The sequence below is a fragment of the Poecile atricapillus genome, chromosome Z, assembly GCF_030490865.1.
Source record: "Poecile atricapillus isolate bPoeAtr1 chromosome Z, bPoeAtr1.hap1, whole genome shotgun sequence".
NCBI lineage: Eukaryota > Metazoa > Chordata > Aves > Passeriformes > Paridae > Poecile > Poecile atricapillus.
The window spans coordinates 2,793,716-2,815,742 of record NC_081289.1 but is presented as its reverse complement, the minus strand read 5'-3'; the positions used below and the strand labels follow the sequence as shown (position 1 = coordinate 2,815,742).

The 22,027-nt window shown below is 48.1% G+C and overlaps 1 protein-coding gene across 1 annotated transcript in view; it reads right to left on the bottom strand.

Annotated features, from left to right (window-relative positions):
• LOC131572785 (plexin-A4) overlaps positions 1-22,027 on the bottom strand; it is a 421,465-nt gene that overhangs the window by 17,065 nt on the left and 382,373 nt on the right. Inside the window, exons 25-30 of the mRNA XM_058826142.1 lie at positions 18,901-19,060; positions 11,704-11,807; positions 9,222-9,321; positions 7,380-7,570; positions 4,292-4,461; positions 1,173-1,385 (exon numbers count right to left, since the gene is read on the bottom strand). Coding sequence (XP_058682125.1) covers positions 1,173-1,385; positions 4,292-4,461; positions 7,380-7,570; positions 9,222-9,321; positions 11,704-11,807; positions 18,901-19,060 — 938 coding nt within the window. The remainder of the gene's footprint in view (positions 1-1,172; positions 1,386-4,291; positions 4,462-7,379; positions 7,571-9,221; positions 9,322-11,703; positions 11,808-18,900; positions 19,061-22,027) is intronic.

Here is a 22,027-nt window from a genome sequence, read left to right as displayed (position 1 = left end):
ATAAGAGCCTTGCAGGTTGCCTAGAAACGACATTTGCTGAAGTGTTTAACCACATCTAAAAATAATTGTCCAGACAAATCACAGACCAATGGGAGAATGGTTGGAAAAATCGCTGCCTCGTGCCGAGCAGGGGACAGAGCTCTTTGATCAGCCACACTCCTGTCATGAAATGAGAGAAAATCGTCCCCAGCAATGGCAATACAGGGATTTATAGCACAGTGTGAGGTGTCTGCAGCAGCAGAGGCCTTGTACAACCTGCAGGACATGGTATCAGTTTTAGGCCATGCCTGGGAAGTTATCCAGAAAAATCATTGCTGAACGCTGGATGCAGTGCACAGGAATGATCTGTAGGATAAACCTGCCTTTGTATTTACAGAGCAGCAACCAGTCCCCATCTGTGCAGTTCCCAAACCTGTCAATAACGCCAGGCAAGTGCAGAATATTGGAAAGCAAAGCACAGCTCCTGCTGGATGAAGAACAGGATGTGCTGTTTGCTTGTCCTGGGGGAAACCCTTCAGAAACTGAAGCCCCAGCAGGCTGCAGGAATAGATGTTTTGGTTGTATTCTCTGTGGAGCAGCTTTGCCAGACACCGACCCTTGGTACAGCAGATTGAAGTGCAGACACAGGTCTTGGAAGTGAGGACAAAATGCTTGGAAAGACCTCTGACCTGACAGAAAATACCTGCAGAGCTTCAGTCAGCAGCCTGTCAGTCGTGTGGCATCTCACCCAAAGCACAGAAGAGCCTCCAAGGGAAGTTGCTGGGGGATAATTATGAATCCCTTGGGATGCAGGCAGTGTGGGGACTGTCACAATGATGCTGAGAGCAGCAAACCACCTCAGGCCTGTGTGGAAAGACTGAGAAGCCCGTATGCTTCCCAGGGCTCACACACATCACCTCCCCTTCCTCCCCCTGCTGTTTCCCAAGAGTTTCTCCTCAAAACAAACAAAGATGGCAAACACCTTCAGCTCCCACCATTAATCAAATTTCCATCTCTGCTGCAAGACATGAGGGAATAAAAGGTTAAGGTGGAGATTTCCACTTAGCAAAAGCCAAAGACAAAAAAAGCCCCAGGGGCATTTTCCAAAAGCAACAGGGATGCTGCTTCCTACCTCCACCCACAAATTAGGGCCTGGTTGTGTCACTTGGTGTCATTCCATAGCTAAAACTCACCTTTCCACCCAGTTCTTGTAGCTGGGGATGTCCTTGGCGTAGAGGAGCTTGTTGGAGGGGGAGTCTTTGCCCAGCCGGTGCTCTGAGGTGGAGCAGGAGTCCATGAAGGTCTGAGCCACCACGGACAGGCAGGCGTCTGTGATGCTGTTTTTGTGGATGTCGAAGACGAACTGTGGGTTCTTGATCATGTTAACCCAGAAGCGCAAGGGGAGGCTGTAGGAGGGGTGGGAGAGGGGACACAGTCAGTGCACAGCTCACAGGCTTTGCTGTGTAACATCACAGCAGCAAACGGCGGCTGGGAATCAGAGATCGCGGTGTGGACATGAAGATTCTGGGATAAACTTTGCTATGCAGTGAATTCCTCCCCTAAAAAGTCTAGGGATGGTAGGGATGTCACCTTTTATCCCTGTTATCCTCACAAGGCAGATTTTTGGGTCTTAAAGTCAATATAGGCTTGTTGAACGTGCCTGTAAATTAATGGGAGTGTAATTTAGGTGATGACAAACACTCTGAATCTGTGATAAAATGAAACGGAAAGTTCACCCTGTTGTGGTTGCTCCATCAGATGAAGACAGGCATTGAACCTGTCACAAAAAATATTATGGTGTGGGTTATAAAGCATTGGAACAGGCTGCCCAGAGAAGTTGTGGCTGCCCCTGGATCCCTGGAAGTGTCCAAGAACAGCTTGGACAGGGCTTGGAGCAGCCTGGGATGGTGGAAGGTGTCCCTGCCCATGGCAGGGAGTGGCACTGGATGAGTTTAAGGTCCCTTCCAACCCAGACCATTCTGTGATTCCACACATTTGCCATTGAAGGACGTGGCTTTTAGTCCTGACAGCAATCCCATGGGAAGAGAGGTAGGTAGAGCTGCCAGGTGGAGGCTGGGAATGCTCCCTGTGTGCTAGGACACCGTGTCCTGTCACTCTCCACTGCTCCAGCCCAAGCCTGCACATGATCCCAGTGCCCCAAGCAGGAAGCAGTTGCTACATGACAGGGAAAGCTCTGTTGCCTCAAGGAAAAAATAAAAAAAAAAAAAAAAAAAAAAGGAACTGGGAAACAAGTATCACAGCCTTTGATATGAAAATATATCTGCCCTAACCAAGGAAATGCTATTCCAGTTGCAATCCAAAGCCCTTTCCCCCCTTTTTCTCCAAAGCGCAGCTCATTTGTATGAGATGCCTCGAGGTACCTTGTATGAGATACCTCCAGCCTTTGCCTCAAGCCTTTCTGTCAGGGCAAATTCACTGCAGTGATCGTGGCCCAGGAGCTGGGATGTGCCACTGAGCACAGAGCCCAGCTCCTGGCTTGCTCTCACACAGATTGTTAAGTTTACCTTCACTCTCAGCATCTTTCAGCTTAGCAAATTCTCCTGATACTCAGGATAAACTCCCCAGTTCCTCCCATTTGCTCACTGCGTTCACAACACTGTAAAAAATTCATCTCCCAGCCTGATAGATTTTGGGTAATAACCTTCCTGACACAGGGTTGACACCGTGTTTTCCTAAACCTCTGTGTGTTCTCCTGAGCCAACAAAATCACAGAGCAAATGTAAGGAAAGCCCCACACAGGGAATCCTGACAGCCAAGTTCAGGAGAAGAAAGAAATGCTATAAAAAACAGAATTATAGAGTGCTTTGGGTGGGAAGAGACCTTAAAGATCATCCAGTTCTACACCCTTGGCGTTGGGACACCTCCAGCTAACCCAGGTTGCTCCAACCTGGACTTGAACAGTCCAGGGATGGGGCAGCCACAGCTTCTCTGGACAGTCTGTGCCAGGGCCTTGGGGAAGAATAAATAAAAAATGGCAATGAGACATGATGGAGTTGTGGGAATTTAGGCTGGGAATGGAGAATCATCACTGGAAGGGGATGAGGTGGAAGTGTGAACCTTGCAGAAGTCCTTGTGCAGGTGTTTGGATGACAGACAATGCCATGGTGAGGAGCAGAGTGTGTTTGTGTGCCTGGGTGTGAGGAGGGGATTCGGGACGATGTCCCTGGCTGGTAATAATGAAGCCATGTGATGTGACATTGAGTTAATTTGATCTGATTGAACAGATTTCTTCACACTGCCCCTTTTCCCACAAACTAACACACACACTCTGCCTTCCCCCCTCCCCCCTTAAATAAACCTCCAGCTCATTTAGGCTGAGTGGCTGCAATCAGCCTTAGATTAGTGCCACAGATAATGTTAATAATATGCTAATGTTTCATTAGTTGAAAGCCTCTTTGGTGCATGGGGTTTCTTTTTTTATGTCACCGGCGCTGTGACGATCTGCCAACAGCATGGCTGGGAAAAGGAAAAAATGCATGAGCTGGGAGCCCCATGGCTCTCCTCTGCTGCTCCTTTTATAGTCCCTGTGTTTGCACAGGAGAAGGGGAGGGAGCCATTCCCCAGGGAGCTCTTTCCAGCGGGGAGACTCGGCAGAGAGGAGGCTTTTCTCCACCCATCCTGGCTTTTCCCACTGTCCCACTGCAGGGATGAGGAGGAGCTGGCAGCTGGAGCTGATGTCGCACTTTGGCACTGATGTCACTCTTTGTCACTGATGTCACCCTTTGTTACTCACTCCAGAGAAGACTCACATCCAGCTCCAGACCCTTTAAATATTTTGTACCATTGGAGATGCTCTCCTGGCCTCCAGCTGCCACCCAGGAGGGTACAAGTCTCCTGTGGGTGCTTCACATCCTCTGAGGATGTCTTGGATACCTTGAAATTGTCAGCTGGCATGAGACACCTCTGTGTGGGCAAACAAATAGAGCTGGGAATTGAAACACCCAGAGCAGATGAAGCCAGTGGTGTTGAATACTCTCCCATGGCTCCCTAGATATTTCTGTGTGATCCTGGGCACTGCAGCAATTAAAAACTTCATTTTTCCTCATCAAATCCTTCACAAATCCTGCCATTTCCATGCAATACTGGGCAAACTGGCACCTGTTCAGAAAAAGCGCTCCATCCCTGACAAAATCCTTTGAATTTTGGGATTTTCTGACTTCTCCATTGACTTGGCAAGATGGAGCCTCTTCCTTTGAGCCCCACACCAGGCTCCTCAGCTCCCAGATCCCAAAGACACTTCCCTCTGCTCTCCTTCCAGCCCAGCAGCTGGTGCTGGGTTGTCTTCACTCACCAGTTGCTCTTCCAGGTGTGCCTCACGTGGGGGTCGTGGATGTTGTGCTTGTCTGCCTGCTCATCCAGGAAATCAAACATGTACTTGATGGCCAGGGGGAGGGCACTGCCACGGTGAGCGGTGCTGAAAATGGTCTCAAAGAGATCGTCCACGAATTTCTGGAGGGTGCCCTGGTGGGGGGAAAGGAAAGGGAAGGGAAGGGAAGGGAAGGGAAGGGAAGGGAAGGGAAGGGAAGGGAAGGGAAGGGAAGGGAAGGGAAGGGAAGGGAAGGGAAGGGAAGGGAAGGGAAGGGAAGGGAAGGGAAGGGAAGGGAAGGGAAGGGAAGGGAAGGGAAGGGAAGGGAAGGGAAGGGAAGGGAAGGGAAGGGAAGGGAAGGGAAGGGAAGGGAAGGGAAGGGAAGGGAAGGGAAGGGAAGGGAAGGGAAGGGAAGGGAAGGGAAGGGAAGGGAAGGGAAGGGAGGGGAGGGGAGGGGAGGGGAGGGGAGGGGAGGGGAGGGGAGGGGAGGGGAGGGGAGGGGAGGGGAGGGGAGGGGAGGGGAGGGGAGGGGAGGGGAGGGGAGGGGAGGGGAGGGGAGGGGAGGGGAGGGGAGGGGAGGGGAGGGGAGGGGAGGGGAGGGGAGGGGAGGGGAGGGGAGGGGAGGGAAGGGAAGGGAAGGGAAGGGAAGGGAAGGGAAGGAAAGGAAAGGAAAGGAAAGGAAAGGAAAGGAAAGGAAAGGAAAGGAAAGGAAAGGAAAGGAAAGGAAAGGAAAGGAAAGGAAAGGAAAGGAAAGGAAAGGAAAGGAAAGGAAAGGAAAGGAAGTTGGTTAAGCAGGAATATTTATTATCACAAGAACCATTACACCTCTTTTCCACACAGATTCCTCTCTCTGCCTCCCATCCTCAATGCTTTAGTGCATCCATGAGACAAAACCCAGCCATTTTCCAGGCTGGCTTCCACCCAGGGCCACCTTTTAAGCTGGGAAGAGAAGTCATCTGGATGTAGAGCAGAGCAGAAGGTGTCATGGAGACAAAAAGGACAAGAGAACCTAGAGAGTGGGTGGTTAATGTGTGACCAGTGTCCTAAATAACACAAACTTCATTCCCAAGAGGCCTTCTCATCTTTTATTCCCCACTGGCAGGAGAATCCCAGATCCAGGGCTTGGAGAGTCACCTTTGTGAAGACAGTTGACTTTTAGCAGGAAGGGGAGGAGCTGGGTGACCAGGCTTGGACACCTGAGGGGACAGCTGAGGGGTTCTAGGCTGGGTTTGGGGTGGGACCAGGCAGGGCACATTTTCTCTGTCACCAGAGCTTCACAGGCATTTATGTGTGGACAAGGCACACAGCTGCTAAAATAACCAAAAATCAATTGAATCTCCAACAAACATTCCCTGGTATGAAAAATTTCCTTTCCTGCAAGTTAAAACTCTGCCCTTTCTTCAGAGACCTAGGGGAGAAATGTCTCCTTTCTAGAAATAAAGCTCCAGGTTCCACCAGAGTGGCTCAAGTTTACCTAGAGCTAACAAACACTTAATTAGAAATCTGGTGTCTCTGGCTCATTCACCACTTGATTTATTCTTTGGGAAACAAACAGAGGCACCTTTTGCTTGTGTGAACTCCTGAGGGGTGAACAAAGCCCTGCAGCACATGTCTGACTCAGAAAAGGCTCTGGAGGGGAAATCCTCTTGGTCTGACATGGAAGAGCTGCCCTCAGGTTCAGTTCCTGGAGGGAATTAGTTCTCTACATGCTCACCCTCACAAACGCCACAAAAACCTCGGAGGCTTTTAGGGAAGAGGCTCTTAGGTATCAGAGGTCAGGGATTTACTAGAATAAAAATCATTGTCAGTTTAACAAAGTATTCCTGGGGATTGTATTACAGCAACTGTTCTCTCTCTTTCCCTCCCTCAAACAGTCACAATGAGAAAAGAAAATTGCTCGGCCCAAGAGGGGAAACAATAAAACCCCAACCTTCCTACTCTTTCTGTTGCTGTGCAGGTTTTGCAGCTGCTTTTCTGTCATCTCAATAAAAAAAAACAACACAAAAACCAAAAAAAACAACAAAAAAAACCAACCCAAGTGAGTTTGTGACCCAGAACAGTGGTGGCGTAGGGGCCGAATCCCCAGACATCATAAATCAGCACCAGCCCAAAGCTTGCTGGTCTACACCAGCTGGGGCCTGAGCCCTGGGGAGCAACACTTTCCTTTTTCAACATTTTTCACACGTTGTGTGATCCATAAAAGCCTTCTGATGCCAGGGAATGGGGCATGGACCAGGGGCTAAAGACAAAGGTGCCTTTCCTCCAAATCCCTCTCTGCAGCTCAGACAGCCTGAGTGAGGCTGCAGGGAGAGCCAGGCATCAGAGGCAGAATGAGCTGAGCAGTAAAAGAGCAGGTAAATCTGGAAATTAGGACTTAAACGAGTGATGGAAATGTGTCTGATGGGCAAACTCGAGCAGCATTTGCGTGAGCACGTGGAAATGTGTTTGTGCCTATTAATACCCTGACAAAAAGTGAAAAAAGTCTAAGTTATAGATGTGTTTGGAGACTCAGGTCAGGATGTCCCTGCTCTGCCCCTACTTGATTTAATCTGTATTTTCTCTCTGTGCATGCTGAGTTTTCATGTCTCACTGTAAGGTCAATGTAACCCTTTCCAAGTCATCAGTACAAGAGCCTTTATTGGCCCAGGGGAAATGTGGAGAAGGATTTGTACCACAAAGCTCAGGATTTGGTGGTATAGGAGCCATTTCAGACTGTGAGGCTTGACACATCTTTGGAACCTGCTCTGAGCACCTGCCCTGGCTCTTCACTTGCTCAATTTTGGTACAAATTACAAACCAGTATAATGGACAACTCCAGCACCTCCTGCTGTGCTTTTTCCACCAATCTCATGGCCCTGGATTGTTACTCCTTGTTGCTTTTCCAGTGTCTCTTTCATGACTCTGCTTTCAAAGCTCAGGCTCCTTCCCTATGTGCTTGGAACTCTCCTCTTGCTCTATTTTCCTTCTGTTCTTCTCTTTTTACCCAACCTTGGCATCCTTTGAGTGGCCTCTCATTTCTTGCTGGCAAGAAATTCCACACCGCACTCCCCAGTCCCCTGCCCCCACCACGTACCTTGGTGGCCAGTAACCTGGTCAGGTAGATCTCAGAAACCATCTTGCTGCCTCGGTCACCCTCTTTTTGGTCTCCATGCTCATGGTTCTTGACCAGGTGCCACATCTTGACGCCGCTCTCCAGGTCGGGGGTGATCATGGGGGTGCGCGAGCGGAGGCTGTCGGGGCTGCCCGTGTAGCGGATCATGTTTTCTGCAGAGACACAGATCCAGGGGTCTCCACGTGTCTCAGCAGCTCTTGGGATTGGGATTTTCAGGAATTATGCTGGTGACGTGCCACCAAATGCATTTTTCAAAGCATTGTCTGCGTGATTGGCTCAGCGAAGACAAGCGATGTCACCAAGCCAGGTGTGATGTCAGTGTCTACATGAGGTTCAAACACTGATTTCCAGTTTTAATCTTTAATCTTTACCCCTTATCATTTTCCCTGGCGAGTGGCACTGTCAGTGTCAGACATTTCCCAGGACTGGTTCAGGGGGTAGCACCAGTTCCTTATGTGACTGAATTTCACATATTTTTATCCATGCCATGCCATGTTGCTTGACATAAAAATATTGATGTCTCTAATATGATCTGTTGTTTAGCTCCTCATCCCCAGATTTAGAAGGAGCTGCCTTCCCTTAGCATCAAAAAACCCAAACAATTCCTGCCCAGCCATCCTCCTCACTCCCTGCTCCAAAAATCTTGTTTTGACAGAAATCACCCCAAACCCCAGGTGGACATCCACAAATTTCCCCTCCAAGAACACTTTTAGCCTCCAGATTTTACCTCTCTTTGTCTCTGAGTGATGGTACAAGGCATTCCCCTCTCCCTGACCTTCTAGCAGTGTTGCCTTTTCCAACCATAATTATCAGAAGTGTTGCACCTTTCTGCAGCAAGATCTGAATCAGCCTCATTTATGCATTACCAATCTCTACATATTAATTATCAGATGGAATATCCTTTTTCTCTCTGGATGCTGTTTTCTTAATTGCAATTAACAATCACTTTTTGACCCACCATATCATCTCCTCCCCCTGCCTCCTTCCCTATTCCCTCCCCCTGAAAAATCAAATGGCAAAAGAATTAAAGAAATTCAACAGAAATTAACCCCCCTCAAGTCTTCCTTTCCAAAGGTCACTGTGTCTTTCAGTAATTGCAACAACAAGGCAAAGAGGATGAATATTAATAAGGCCTCATGGATCGTTTATGTCCTTGGAGAAAGTGGAAGGGGGCACCTCTGGACATTGAGAAATTACATTTTCCCTTAGGATAAAGGGGGTAAGAAGGACTGGAGATGCTTTCATCAGTTACAAACATGAATAAAGTGATATAACAGCAGCATTCAGGTTGGAGGGGGGTTTGCAGCACCCTGGTTGTACACTAGGGATGTTTTGCTTTGCTGTCCAGCAGCACCTTAGTGAGACACGGGCTGGATGCAGCTCTAGTGCAGGGGAGCAAGGGGTGGGAGGGGCTGGGTGACACTCAGGAGGTCCCACCTGGTGTCCCTTTCACAGCTGTCTCATGGGGACAGCGGGAACAACAGCTCTGGGATCTGCTGATAAAGACCTCAAACCCTAAGAGTGACATTTGGTGACCTAAGAGTGGGGCAGTTAATTTTACAGACTCCTCCTTTCATTAATGAGGGAGGAGAACTTCCCCCGAGCACCCCAACCACTTGGATCAACAGTCTGAGCAAGATGCCAGAGTTTTTAGATGGCTAAATCCTCCCCTCCTGCCTCATTTCACCAACTAATCATCTGCCCGTCAGTCTCCGTACTGGTGCTCAGAGTCTGGTGACCACTGTGGCGTTTGGGATCTCTTCCCAGTGCTCTCCCAGTCCATCCCAGCACACAAACCCTTACCATACTTGCTGGCTGATGTCCGGGACACCGTGGAGTTGTTGACTGCGTTGTAGGCAGTGACTTGCTTGGATACCAAAGCTACCACAGATCCATCTGGGACCTGCAGGAAAAAAACAGGGCTCAGTCAATAAACTTCTGAAAAGTGGCTGAGGACCGTGCCCAGGGCAGCACAAATTGCAAATCATTGTCTCTGTAGGTAGGGCAGAGCTTCAAATTCAAAGCTTCAATTTCTTTCTTCGTTGAGTTGGTCTAGTAATAAAAAGGGACAAAATCTGCTGTTACACAGCCAGAATCCTGCACTTGGAGAAAGGGACAATTGGTGACAAACAGATTCTGCTCCATTTGGGCCCTGATTCAAAGCCCAGTGACGACAATGTGAGTCACTGAGCCATTTAGGTTGGAAAAGGCCTTTAAGATCATGGAGTTCAACCATTAACTCAGCACCACTGTGTTCACCACTGAGCCATGTCCCCAAGGGCCACATCCAGAGGCCTTTTGAACACTTCCAGGGGTGGTTTTTGCATTAACCTCAGTAAATCTGACAATAGGTTCATCCCAAGGAAGCTCTTAGGCAGAGCAGGAGCATGAGAATAATAAAATCATCTGAGCTGCTTCAAACAGGCTTGGCTGTCCCATTAGGATGATAAAACCGATGTGAAATGTTCCTTTCCTTCCTTCTGGATTGCAGGTGATATCCAGGTGTCTGGTTCAAAGATTCCTGTCTGTATTTTCCACTATGATCCTGTCAACCTCTCACCCTTCCATGTGACAAATGCACTGCTGGACTGGAGGGATTGCCACAACTTCTTTCTCTATGGGGTGTCAGAGGGTCTCAGATGTGGAAAAGCAGCAGGTTTGGAGTGGCTGATGTCCAGGATGTTGTGGGACAATGTTTTGAGGGATCACAGGATTATTTTAAAGGAGCCAGACTTTCCATTTCTACAACAAGGCCAATCATGTGGGTCCCATATCAGAAATGTTAACAAGCCCATGGCTCAAAAGAGCCATATCAGGAACATCTGTGATAAATAAGACATCATAAAGAGGAGATGGGTAAAAAAAATCCCTTCTAACGACATCTAACTCTTGTCTGTGTCATAATAATAATAATAATTAGCACTTGCATGGAGTTTTTCATCTTCAAAGCACTGCAGAGGCTAATTAAATAGCCCCTCAGCTATCACGGAAGGCAATTATTGGCTCTTTGTAGTTTTAGCCCCACACCACAGATGGGGAAACTGAGGCAAAGGCAATCTCAGTGTCTGTCCCAGCATGCTCCATGTCAGCCTTCAGGACAGCCAGGAAAATGATGTTTCCTGAGGACCTGGCCCAGCTCATCATACAGCTGGGAGCTCATTGCCTGAAGCAAAGAAAAATGGGAAAAGCACAGAGGGAGGAAAATTATGCCTGGTGATGAAATAAAGCAGGAAACTTGCTCTGTCTGGAAAAAAAACAAAAATTCAAAATCAGCCAGCAATGCTTCAGTCAATCTGAAAGTAAAAGTTTTGTTTCCTTTTCAAATTATTGCTTGCTGCCTCCTCAGCTCAGATCTTAAGTGACAAGAGAAAATAATCTTGTTATGAAACAGAGGCTGCTGAGGTGTGATGGAGGAAATGACAAGATCGTCAGCATCGGATTAAACTTAATGAGGTCTCTTTTTTTGGTGTTTTTTTTTTTTAAGGGAAAAGGCTTTCACCAAAACTCTGGGTTTTTTTTGTTAAATCTACTGCTTGTGTAAGACATTTTCAGACTTCTCTAACTCTCTCTTGTGGATTTCCAAGTCATGCAGGGATGAAGGGAGGTAGAGCAGGTCACCTGGACCGGGTTAAGGATCAAAAAGAAGAGTTTCTTGTAATAACAACACCACTGCTCTGTGCTCTCTAGCCATGCTGTTTTCCACTTCCCTTTTCCAGTCACTAAGCCTCCCTCTTTCCATTTTTCTCTCTTCCATCCTTCTGAACTCTACTTGCATTAAAAGACCATGGATACATTGGAAAAAGGGGCATGGAAGGCCTTGGATTTGTTTGTCTACGTGAGAAATGTTAGCTTGTGCTGTCCTCATCTCCTTTTCACCACCTCCACTCACCAGGGGTGTCCCTTGAGAGACAAAGATTTTTTTCCTACCCTTGGCTTTCTCTCTAGAGTTGTTCAGGATTACTGGGACAAGGACAGGAGGGATGTGCTCAACATGGAGGTTCTGCCCAGTTATTGCCCACTCAACCACTCTTTACCTCTGCATCTTAGGATAATAAAAATCACAGACTTATTAAGGTTGGAAAAAATCTTTAAGATCATCAAGCCCAACTGTTCACCCAACACTGCCAAAGTCACTAACCCATATCCCCAAGTGCCACATCTACAAGTTTTTGAACACTTCCAGGAGTGCTGGTTCCACCACACCCCCTGAGCAAGAGAATAACATTTTGCTGTTCATTTTGTCAGGAGGAAGATCTAACTCCTACCCACCCTCTCCCACAGATACCTGGTAGTGTGCCAGCGTGTTGAGTCTCTTCCAGTCATTCTCTATCTTGGTGGTGATGTCCTCATCCTGAAGGATCATCCTCGCCCCGCTCGCCTGCCGCCACTCTGCAAGGAGAACAGGACAAATGACACAGGTGTTGCCTTTTCCCCAGCCTGGAAATAAAAATAATTTTAGTAAGGAGGTGATAGAAGAGCGGATCTTTATTTGAAGGCCTTCAGGGGCAGTTTTGGAAAGATGTCCACTAAAGCCCACCCCTCGCAGGGGAGAGCAGGGTTTTATAGGTTTTAGGAATCGATAAAATTCCTAAGAAATTGACAAAAAGCACCAGTTAGGAGGACAAGTGGTGATGCAATTCCCCTCAGGCCAGACTTCTTCCCTGGAGTCCCCCTCAGCCCTAGCTGTGCTTTGTCCATGAGAATGTGTCTCAAAGAGTTGTTCTCAACCTTGGCTCCCAGCAATAACCAAAATGGGGCCCTGCACCTCCTGGGGCTCTGGAATTTGTTTTGTCTTTCTGCCTAGGGAAAGGCCATGGAAAACTACTGGAAAAACTAGCCACTAATACAATAGGCTACAGAGCTACCAATATTTCTGTGAAGAGTACAGGGCACATAGGAAATAAAAACAAAAACCAAACAACATGGCAGGGACAGAGCCCTGCATTCCCTGTGCCCAGAATACACGTGGACACACCTGTGTGGGCACATCACTCATCACCTCAACACCCTGGTTATTTACAGTGCTTAATTTAAATTTAGTCACAGCTCTGCTCCTGCTCCAACATGGCTGCTCCCAAAAACAGCCTGTCCTTGCCTGTGTTTGTCATCCCCATAGGACAGGAGCAAATGCCACTTGTTCCAGGGAGAGAAATCCTGGTCCCCTCTCCTCTGGCAGCACAGACAGAGCCTTCACAGTGCCTGAGATCCGTGTCCCTGTCAGGACCCAGCCCAGGGAGGGCTCCCCTGGGCACAGCAGTGTCTGCTTGGGCACAGAACCTGTGCTGCACTCAGCTCCTGCCCATCAATACTCCCAAAATGCTTCTTGCATCTCAAATCCACTGATGGGCAGCAGGAAGCCCTTAGGTACAGGCATAGCAATGTCCACAGATTTTTGCTTTTTATATATTTTTTGTATGTTTGTAGCTCTGCAGACTACTGTTCCACAGCTATGTAGCTCCTAGGAGTTTTCCTGCCTTTCCTCTTAGATTTTAAAATTATAATCTAAGCTTCTAACACATTCCTGAAATACTGTTTAGTCTTATTTTCAGGAAGAGGACATACAAGGAAAACATCTTGTTTTCCAGTCAGAATCTGAGAAGACACAACAAGAAATGGGTCAAAGAAGCCCTGAACCAACTCCAGTGGGGCAGTACCCAGGGGAAAATTACCTAACCAGCTGCTCTTCTAATTGGACAATGTTTGTTAGATATGTTAAACCTATAAAAACTTATATAAAGTTATAAAACTTGTAGAAAGGCAAGAGCCATGGGTGTACCCATGACCACTGGGACACCTGGAAGCTTCAAAAAAATGGTCTACTTTTAATTTAACTATTTCAACACCTGCAAGAGTTTTTCTCTTTTGATATTAGGCAACAATAGCAGAGGCAGGGGAAAAGCCAGGGACAGCTCCAACCTCTGATCTGTGGAAGATGTAAATTTTACAAGCCTTCAGCAGCTGCCTGTGGGCAGAAGGGCTCCTGCTTCTGCCACTTCTCCAGCCTCTACCCTGGAATGATGAATTCCTGCAGCACTGGAGCAGCCCCTCGCTTCCCAGGTGCCAGGTTTTGCTCAAACCTTGAGGAACACTCCATAAAATGACAGAATCATCAAGGTTTGAAAAGACTTCTAGGATTGTGGAGTCTTGGAGAGGGTTGCCACAGCTTTCCCCACAAAGGACTCAGACTTGCCTAAAGCAAGGAGAACATAAACATGGCCAAAAGGAGAGAAATTCCCACTCAGGGAAAGCTGTGCCTTCATCATGGGCAACCTGGACCATTCAAAGCTCTCCTCTTGGTTGTCACATTTCAGTCACAGTGACCCAACCAAATACAGCTTAGCCAGAGCAGCAGCAAAAACTCCATTCATTTGCAGGACTTAATTGAAATGAACTCTTGGATATGGAGGCATCACCTGCCACCCTTGCTTGTTTTTCCTAATATAAAAATGCAAGGACCATTGCAAATTTCTTTTGGTTTCAGCACTTTTCTTATCACATAATTAAAATGCAATGGGAAAGCTGCACTTGCCTTTATTATTCATTTAAATTAGCAGGAAGAGGTCAGCAACTGTGTTTATTGCTGGGTGTTACTTTGGCTGGAGATACTCAGGGTGAGCAAAGGTTGTGTTGGCTGAGCACTGATCCTGAACTGCCCTTCCTCTCCTCCAGCTCCTCAGATCCTCACCTACATCACCCTTGTGGCGTCTGAGGATGATGCTCTCTGCTCATTCCCACCTGGACCACATTCCTGCGATCTAACTGGTCCCAGACTCTGCTTAGAGAAGCAAAAAAATGAAGTTTTGGCTGGGATGGGAAAAGGGGCTGTTAGAAAGTGCCCCACTCAATGCCAAAGGCAATTCTGCTGTCACAGGGTGTTTCTTGTGTGCCTTCCTCACGTGGTCATGGGGACAGTGTCACTTTGACCTCTCTCTTTCATGGCTCTACACATTCCTGTGGTGCTTTTTTCCCCTGGTTCACCTTTGGAGAGACACATACTCGTGTTTTGGGAGGGATGCACAGGTTCTTGGTGTTGCACTGGGCTCTGATTTGGGGGTGAGCACAGCTTTCCTTATTCTGGGCTTTATTTGTATTCCAGGGCTGGACAAGGTGCTCAGAGCAGATTTCCCTCTGCTCCAGGGACACCCTGAGATGTTTCCTCAACCCTTTTGTGCAGAGACTCAGGGGATTCCTGAGCCTTTTCCTTGGCCTTCCTGCAGGGAGGGGCAGCATGAGGAGGAGTCAGGGCCAGTCTGAGTGCACAAGACAAGGAGGAAAACCTCCAGGGCAGGCTTAGAGTTTCCATTTTCAGCTTTGCAGCCTGATTTCCCTGCCCAAACGCAAATCACATCACCTCTGAGCACAAATACTTCATTGAGCACCAGAGCCATGACAGGGAAAGGACCCCCAGGTGTCCCCAACTCTTCCTGGCCTCACTGCTCCTCTTTTCTGTGTGCTCAGGGGGTCACAAACAAATCTGCAAGGAAATGCAAAGGGAATGGGAAGGGAAAAGGTGACCCTGCCATCCATCTTCAGAGCATTAAGTGAACCCTGTCAGCTCTGTCCTCGCTGGCAGCACCCTGTCCCCTCTCTGCTGGGATCTGAGCACTCCTCTGAGCCGGCACAAAGGACAGACACACTCCAATCCAATTTGTTACACTTCCACCTTCCACAGAGAGGGAGGAGAGGGGGAGGGAGGTAAAAATCCCATTAACTTTATCAAGCTTTCCAATCAGGAGCAGTGGTAAATGCAAACTCAGGAGACAGCTGCTGTGAAGCCTTTATATTTCATTCAGCAGATAGTGTATCTTTTTATTGCACACAGGAATTACTTCTTCTTTCCTTTTTTTTTTTTTTTTTTTAGTTTTTTTTTTTTTAAGAAACAACCTTTCTGTTCAACTTGACTGAGGAAAAGGAAATTCCAGGGGCCTTTGACAATGAGGTGTTTCTTTGAGCTGCAGCAATGCCTGGATAGGGAGTGACTCTGTGGGGACAGGGAAGGTGGGGACATGCCACCTTGCACCTCAAGATGTAACATTTTCATCCTATAGAAAATGTTACATCTCCCTCATGCCTTCCCTCTGATCCAGGTCTAGGAAGAGAGGAGAAACTCAGCTCTATTTCTGGGGTGGAGAAAGCACCACCGTAGCTGGGAATAAAAGTTTATCTCAGAACATGGAGCTGAAGAATGCCAGAGAAATATTTCATGCTGTGTGGAGTGAATCAGAGAATCACAGACTGGGTTGGGTTGGATCTTAAAGATCACCCAGCCCCACCCCTGCCATGGGCAGGGACACCTTCCACCATCCCAGGCTGCTCCAAGTCCCGTCCAGCCTGGCCTTGGACACTTCCAGGGATCCAGGGGCAGCCACAGCTTCTCTGGGCAACCTCCACCAGGGCCTCTCCACCCTCAAAGTAAACAATTTCTTTCTCAAAATCTAATCTAAAAACTCCCCTTCTTTTAGTTTAAAACCATTTTCCTTTCCCCTGACGTTCCATGCCCTTGCCCAAAGTCCCTCTCCAGCTCTCTTGGAGCCTCTTTAGGCACTGGAAGGTGCTCTAAAATCACTCAGGAGTCTCCTTTTCTCCAGGCTGGGCACCCCCAGCTCTCCCAGCCTGTCTTCAGGAGAGATAAATGCAAGCTGTCTGTCTTACTCTCTATATACTAAAGTTAGACCCAGTTTAAATGTTTCTGGTTTAAATGAACCCCACATCCCAGCTCTGCAGGGCTGGTGAGGCGGTGAAATCTCACCTGACAGGATCCACAATGAGCCTGAGACAGCATCACTGAGAGCAAGCCAAGCCAGCAGCTCCCACCACCTCACACTCCCTTCCAAAAAGCATCTGGAACCCAGGGAAAGGCAAATGCCTCAGCATGAAGCCACATTCCTGTTTTGCAGTCCTCACACCTTAATCTTTTCCCAAAGATGGGGTGTCTCACGTGTGGGAGAGATCTTTTAAAAATGATAATAACAAAAAGAGAAAGAAGCCTTTACTCAGAGGGCTGCAATTTGGGGGTTCGGACTAAAACGTAACCTCAGGGTGTCCAAAATAAAGGTTTTCAGCTGACAGCCTCCTCCAGGAGTTGCCTGGGCAACTGCCAAACATTGTGACATTTGCCACACTCACAAGTCCCTCTGCCTGCAGCTACCCTGCATTTAACAGCTCAAAACAACTCATTAGCTTGTTTGCTTTCTGCCATGCGAGCAATCTGGCCTGAGTGTGGACAGAGAGCCCAGAAAATGGAGATGGGAGCAGGAAAGGATGCTGCTGTTTGAAAGCCATGGGTTTCCAGGCCAGATTGCAGCCATCTGCTCTGCCCCGCTCTGCTCCAGCCCCTCTGCAACCCTGAGCATCCAGCTCAGGGCAGGCTGATCCTCAGAGCTCTGTGATGATTCCGGAGGGCCAGCAGCACTTTCTGCTCTCCCCTTGCTGCCTTCAGTGTCTCTGAAAGGTGCCAGGTGCCAAGGAGCATCGTTTCCTTGTGGAAAAGCTGGGATGGAGCTGTGGATGGGTGTGTGGATCCTCCTGCTCCTGTTTTACCCATGCCAGCCCTGCTCCTCCAGCCTTGTTATCTGCATTGTTTCACTCCTACTGGATGAGGGGTTTTTATTTGGGTTTTAATTGGTTTTTCCCTGCCTCATCAGTGCTCCTGGACAGAGCTGCCCACTAGCCAGTCTGTTGTCACTGTGGGCAAGCCTGTCCTCTGAGGGGTGCACATGCTCATAGCAACTTTCTGGAACTTTCTGCTCCTCAGCACCACTCAGGAGGTCATAGAATCACAGACTGGGTTGGGTGGGAAGGGATCTGAAAGTTCCAACCCCTTTCTATGGACAGCATCCACCAGACTGATGCCTTGGGAAGGCTGACCTAGAGCAGAGGCTGGACAGAGTTAATAAAGTAGGTATTTATTGAAAAGGCCTTAAAGGATTTTTACACCTTGGGCAATACAGGAGCCTGGCCAGGGCTACACCCAAGATGGACCTAAAAACGGTCACAAAATGGACAACTGGTCATGAGGTCTCACATTTTCATAAGTTTTGGTCCATCTGCATATCAGGTTTAATTGTCCAATCACAGCTTCAGGTCATGAAGTCCAATCCTTTGTGTTTTCTCTCTTCAGCCCACTGTTGTTTATGCTTTTGAGCCTGAAATTTGTAACTTATTGTCCTTGGAATCAAGATAGAAAAGGAACTGTTTTGTCTACCTGCTCTGTGAAGAGAGCTCACTAACACTTGATATGAAGCTCAAAACTACACACCTAGGGAAAAACATGAAAGCTAAAACTTAAAGCATCAAGACCAGGTTGCTTCAAGCCCTGTCCAGTCTGGTCTTGAACAGATCAGTATTTCTTAAAACAGCAGCAATTCTGGATGCAGAATTGTCAGGCTCCAGCTGGGACCCCCACACACTTCTGGCTCTCAGAACTACAGCAGAATCCAATTAATGCCTGTATTTACAATATGCAGGTGAAATTCCTGCATCTCATTATGGACACCTCCTTCATCCTCACAGCAGAACAAACACTTCCCACTCTGACATCTGAGGGAACCGGGCTCTGTGGCCACCGTGGAGCACCAGACAGGTTGGGAGATGTGGCTGTGAGCTCCATTCCTCTGCTCTGGCACCTTGCCCTGCCTTTCCTCACACTCACCCCACCTCTCACCCCTCCCCTGCTGACTCACAGCAGCTCCAGAGCCCTCGTGGGTCTTCTCTGGTTGATGTACGTGATCTGTTCTTTACTGCTGCTGGTTTTGGCAGCTTGTTTCGTTATTCTAACTGTCTTTGATGAGCAATTTCTGTCAGGAACTCCTCCCTCCCCTACACATACACACACTCAGACACTTAACTTTAGTCCCTGACCTCTCATTCCTGCCTTCATTATTGGTGTGAATTGTTTCTTGGCCTCAGTCCATTCCTTCTCCTTTTGGTTCCTCTACAGCTCAGCTGGTTTTATAGACTCCATCATTTTCCAGCCCAGTCTCTTTCACTGAAGGTCACTGAGAGCAAATTCTGGCAGATTCAGCCACAGAGGAGTCCCCAGCCCTCCACCAGACACCTCAGCAATGTCCTGAACAGATTTTTCTGCGTTTTTTCATAGTATCCTGCAGGTGTGGTCCCACACCCGCCTGTGGACCCCAAATCCAGACACCCACTCCTCCCAGCATCCTCACTCCAGGTGTTTTTTTTCCAGGGGTCTTTGGCAAGAGAACGAGAACAGTCCCTCTCATGCTTTTTCCAAACCCTTGTCCAGGATGAATTCTGAGGGCAGAAAAGCAGGGTACTGGTCTTTTATAATGCTCAGGGCCAAAGATTTCCTAAGCCAGGAGCATAAACATCGCCATGATGTCCCCTCTGCCCTGTCACTGTGATTTCTCAGCCTTGCAGGGGGTGTGGAGATGGGTCCCTGCCCCAGCAAAGTGTCTGGATGGAGTTTCCCATCTCCCACCTCCCCTTGCCACCCTGGCCAGGAGCAATCTCCTACCCAGGTCCATGTCAGCAGCTTTGGGCCGGTGGGAGCAGGGCACGTTCTTGAAGATGGCATCGAGGATCTTCTCCTTGACCTGAGTGATGGTGTCACAGTTGAGGATCTTCACCGGGATCTCGGGGCTGTTCACGTTGTCGGGGTTCACACAGCTCAGCACCTGAGAGAGAGGCACCACAACACACATTTCAGTGGCACTGAAAGCCTCTGGCTGCCCCCCCCGCAGTGCCTGCATCCTAAAGAGGGATCTGGGGTGCAGAAAATGGGTACCAAGGGTATTCCCTGCCTCACTTGGGCACAGAGATGTGGTTTCACATGGGGAATCTTCATTATATTTGATCATGGAGTCCCAGAAGGGTTTGGGTTGGAAGAGACCTCAATGATCACCTCATTGTCCTGCCATGGGCAGGGACACCTTCCACCATCCCAGGCTGCTCCAAGCCCCATCCAACCTGGCCTTGGACACTCCCAGGGATCCAGGGGCAGCCACAGCTGCTCTGGGCACTCTCTGTCAGGGTCTCATCCCCCTCACAGGGAACAATTTCTTTCTTAACAGCAGAAAACCCATGAACACCAGCAGAGGTTCTGGTGCTTAGAGTAAAAAATGTTCTTTGAGATGTCAAGGTGACCTAATTCAGGAGTGGCCTCCTTGCATTGCCACCTGGTTCTGATAGTCCCAGTGAAAAGATTTGAATTTGTCCATCTGCACAGCCATGAAGCTGAGCAGACCCTTCTCAAAGGAACGTTATTAATCAAATGCAGGACTTCTTACAAAAATGAAACACAAACCAACATCAACAACCTTTGCTTTCACATACAGAAGAAGAAAATCAGCTGGGGAGGCCTCTCTTTTCTCAGAAGGAAAATTTAATTTTCTCCCCTCTGTCCAAGAGTAAATGCAAAGCACGTGGTGAGGTAGGATACCTTAAACACAGAGTATTTAACAGCAATCTCCCTGCTAGCCCTTGGCTGTGTCTCTGTTGACCATTCTGCTCATTTCTGGTTGCACAAGTCTATAAAGTTTTATAAACTTAGCACACCTTTGCACTTGAAAGGGGTGTTCAGTGATGCTCCAGGCTGCACATGGTCATTAAATGCTCCCGTGGCATTTTTACAAGTGCAGATATGTTGGTTTTGGTGCCTTAGACAAATTTTAACTTGACTTAAACTCCCTTCTGTAGCATGCAAGAGGTGCTGGACTGTCCATCTCTTTCCATCTTCACCTCCTAAAATGCAGTGGGAACTCAGAAATGGGGTGAAATCCTGTCAGTCTAATTACACACTGCCTCACCAGGCTCCCTTTGGTGATGTTATGCTCAGCTGAGAGGGACTTGTGAAGATATTGCTTACAAAGAGCTCTGTGATCTTGCTGGATGAAAGGGGAGATGTAAATAGGAGATATTGATTAGATCATAATGCTATTATTTGTATGTCACTTCCAGAAGTATTGAAAAAGCATCAATTCAGATCCTAATAACGGCACTGATTTACAGTTCTGGGGCATCTTTCATCTCAAAGGATCACAGAATTGTACACAAAAGGTACTGTTGAAATGAATTCAGTGATGAAGGTCATCAGGTGGTGTTGCCCTCCACAGCTCTCCTGGGTTATGCCCTTTCCCAGCCCACAGAAACCTCTTCCTCTGCAAACTTCTTGGCTACATCCAGAAAATCCCACTTGATTGCTGAGAGCCTGCTCTGGTGCTTGGTTTATGTTTGGACTTAATGATCTTAAAGATGTTTTCTGGGCTTAATTATTCTATCACACCCCTGCAGGGGAATGGAGCAGTGATGGCAGCGTGGGACAGCTCTTTGGGGTCACACCTGCTTCTGGGGACCAAGTTACTCTTCAGGTTTCTCTCTCAGTGGTCTGAGCTCAGCGTCAGGGGAAGCTCTGTGGCGTGATAAATCTCTGATACAAATAGCTGGATTTTGGGTCAGTTCCCCACAGAAGGCACTGGGTGTTTTTAAAAATTATCTGAGCTGCCCTGCCAGGCCAGTATCTGGTGCAGAAGATCCCACATCTCCTGCAGGTGCTGACCAGTGTTCCCCACTGGAAGGTGACAATGGTGATTTGCTCTCGGTCATCCTTGAATTTCACAGGGTGAAAATTCAAAAACATTCCAATTCAAAAAAAGGCCAGCTTTAAAAGGTGCCAGGAAAACTCTTCCTGAGTGGACCACACTCATTCACACCCTGACTACAGTAACCCTTGCTTTCCTCTTTTCCAGCTCAGCTGGAAGAAGGAGCAGGGAAGGCAACTTTTCAAAAGGCTGTTCTTGTGTTTCAAGCACAGATGAGGCAGTTGGTCACCCCTGAAAACCCCTAAATTCCTCTTTGGTCATTACAATGACTGTCAAGGATCTCCCAACAACATTTTAGGGAATTCAAACACCACTTATGGAAGTCAACCCCCTGCCCAGAGCACAGTGGCTTTGGCACATATTCCCCAGGTTAATCATCTTTCCAGTGGAGTTTTCCAGATGTTGTCACGTGGAACATGAAACTTTTCTCCACACTCATAACAACCAAGCCAGAAACAAATCCCACTTTTCCAGCAGTGCTGCTCAGAGACTTCATCACGATCTCTGATGTCAGCTGGTGGGGAAGAGGCCCCATGGTGGCCTGGGTTGTGTTCCTTCAGGACTGGTCACTCTGAGGGAAGTTTTGTGATGTGGATCTCCTAAATGCAGTGTTGCTGCTCCATCACCAACCACCTTCATTTGGGCTTCAGGGTCACTCAAGGATGTGCCTGTTTGGGCACTGAGAGGACACCAGCACTTGCTGTCACTCACTGAGGTTTGTGTCCCATCAGGATGCGGGGTCAGCGTGGATGGGAATGGGAGCACGTGGAGAAGTTACCTCTGAGCCCTGCTCTCCCACTGACTCTGCATGACCTTGGGACATCTCATTTCTCTGGATTTGTGTTTATTGACCTTTTACTCCATCCTTGGGCGTTTATTTTCTCTGCCAGCTCTTCCAGCCATGAGCTGTCTCTGAGTGTCTGTATACAAGCAAAGCTTGGCTCAGCTAAGCTCTGATTTCCACCACGGATTAGTGACATTTAAATAATAAAGGCACAGTTTGTGATTACTCACATGGTGACCCTGGTTCTGAGTTTGAGTGGT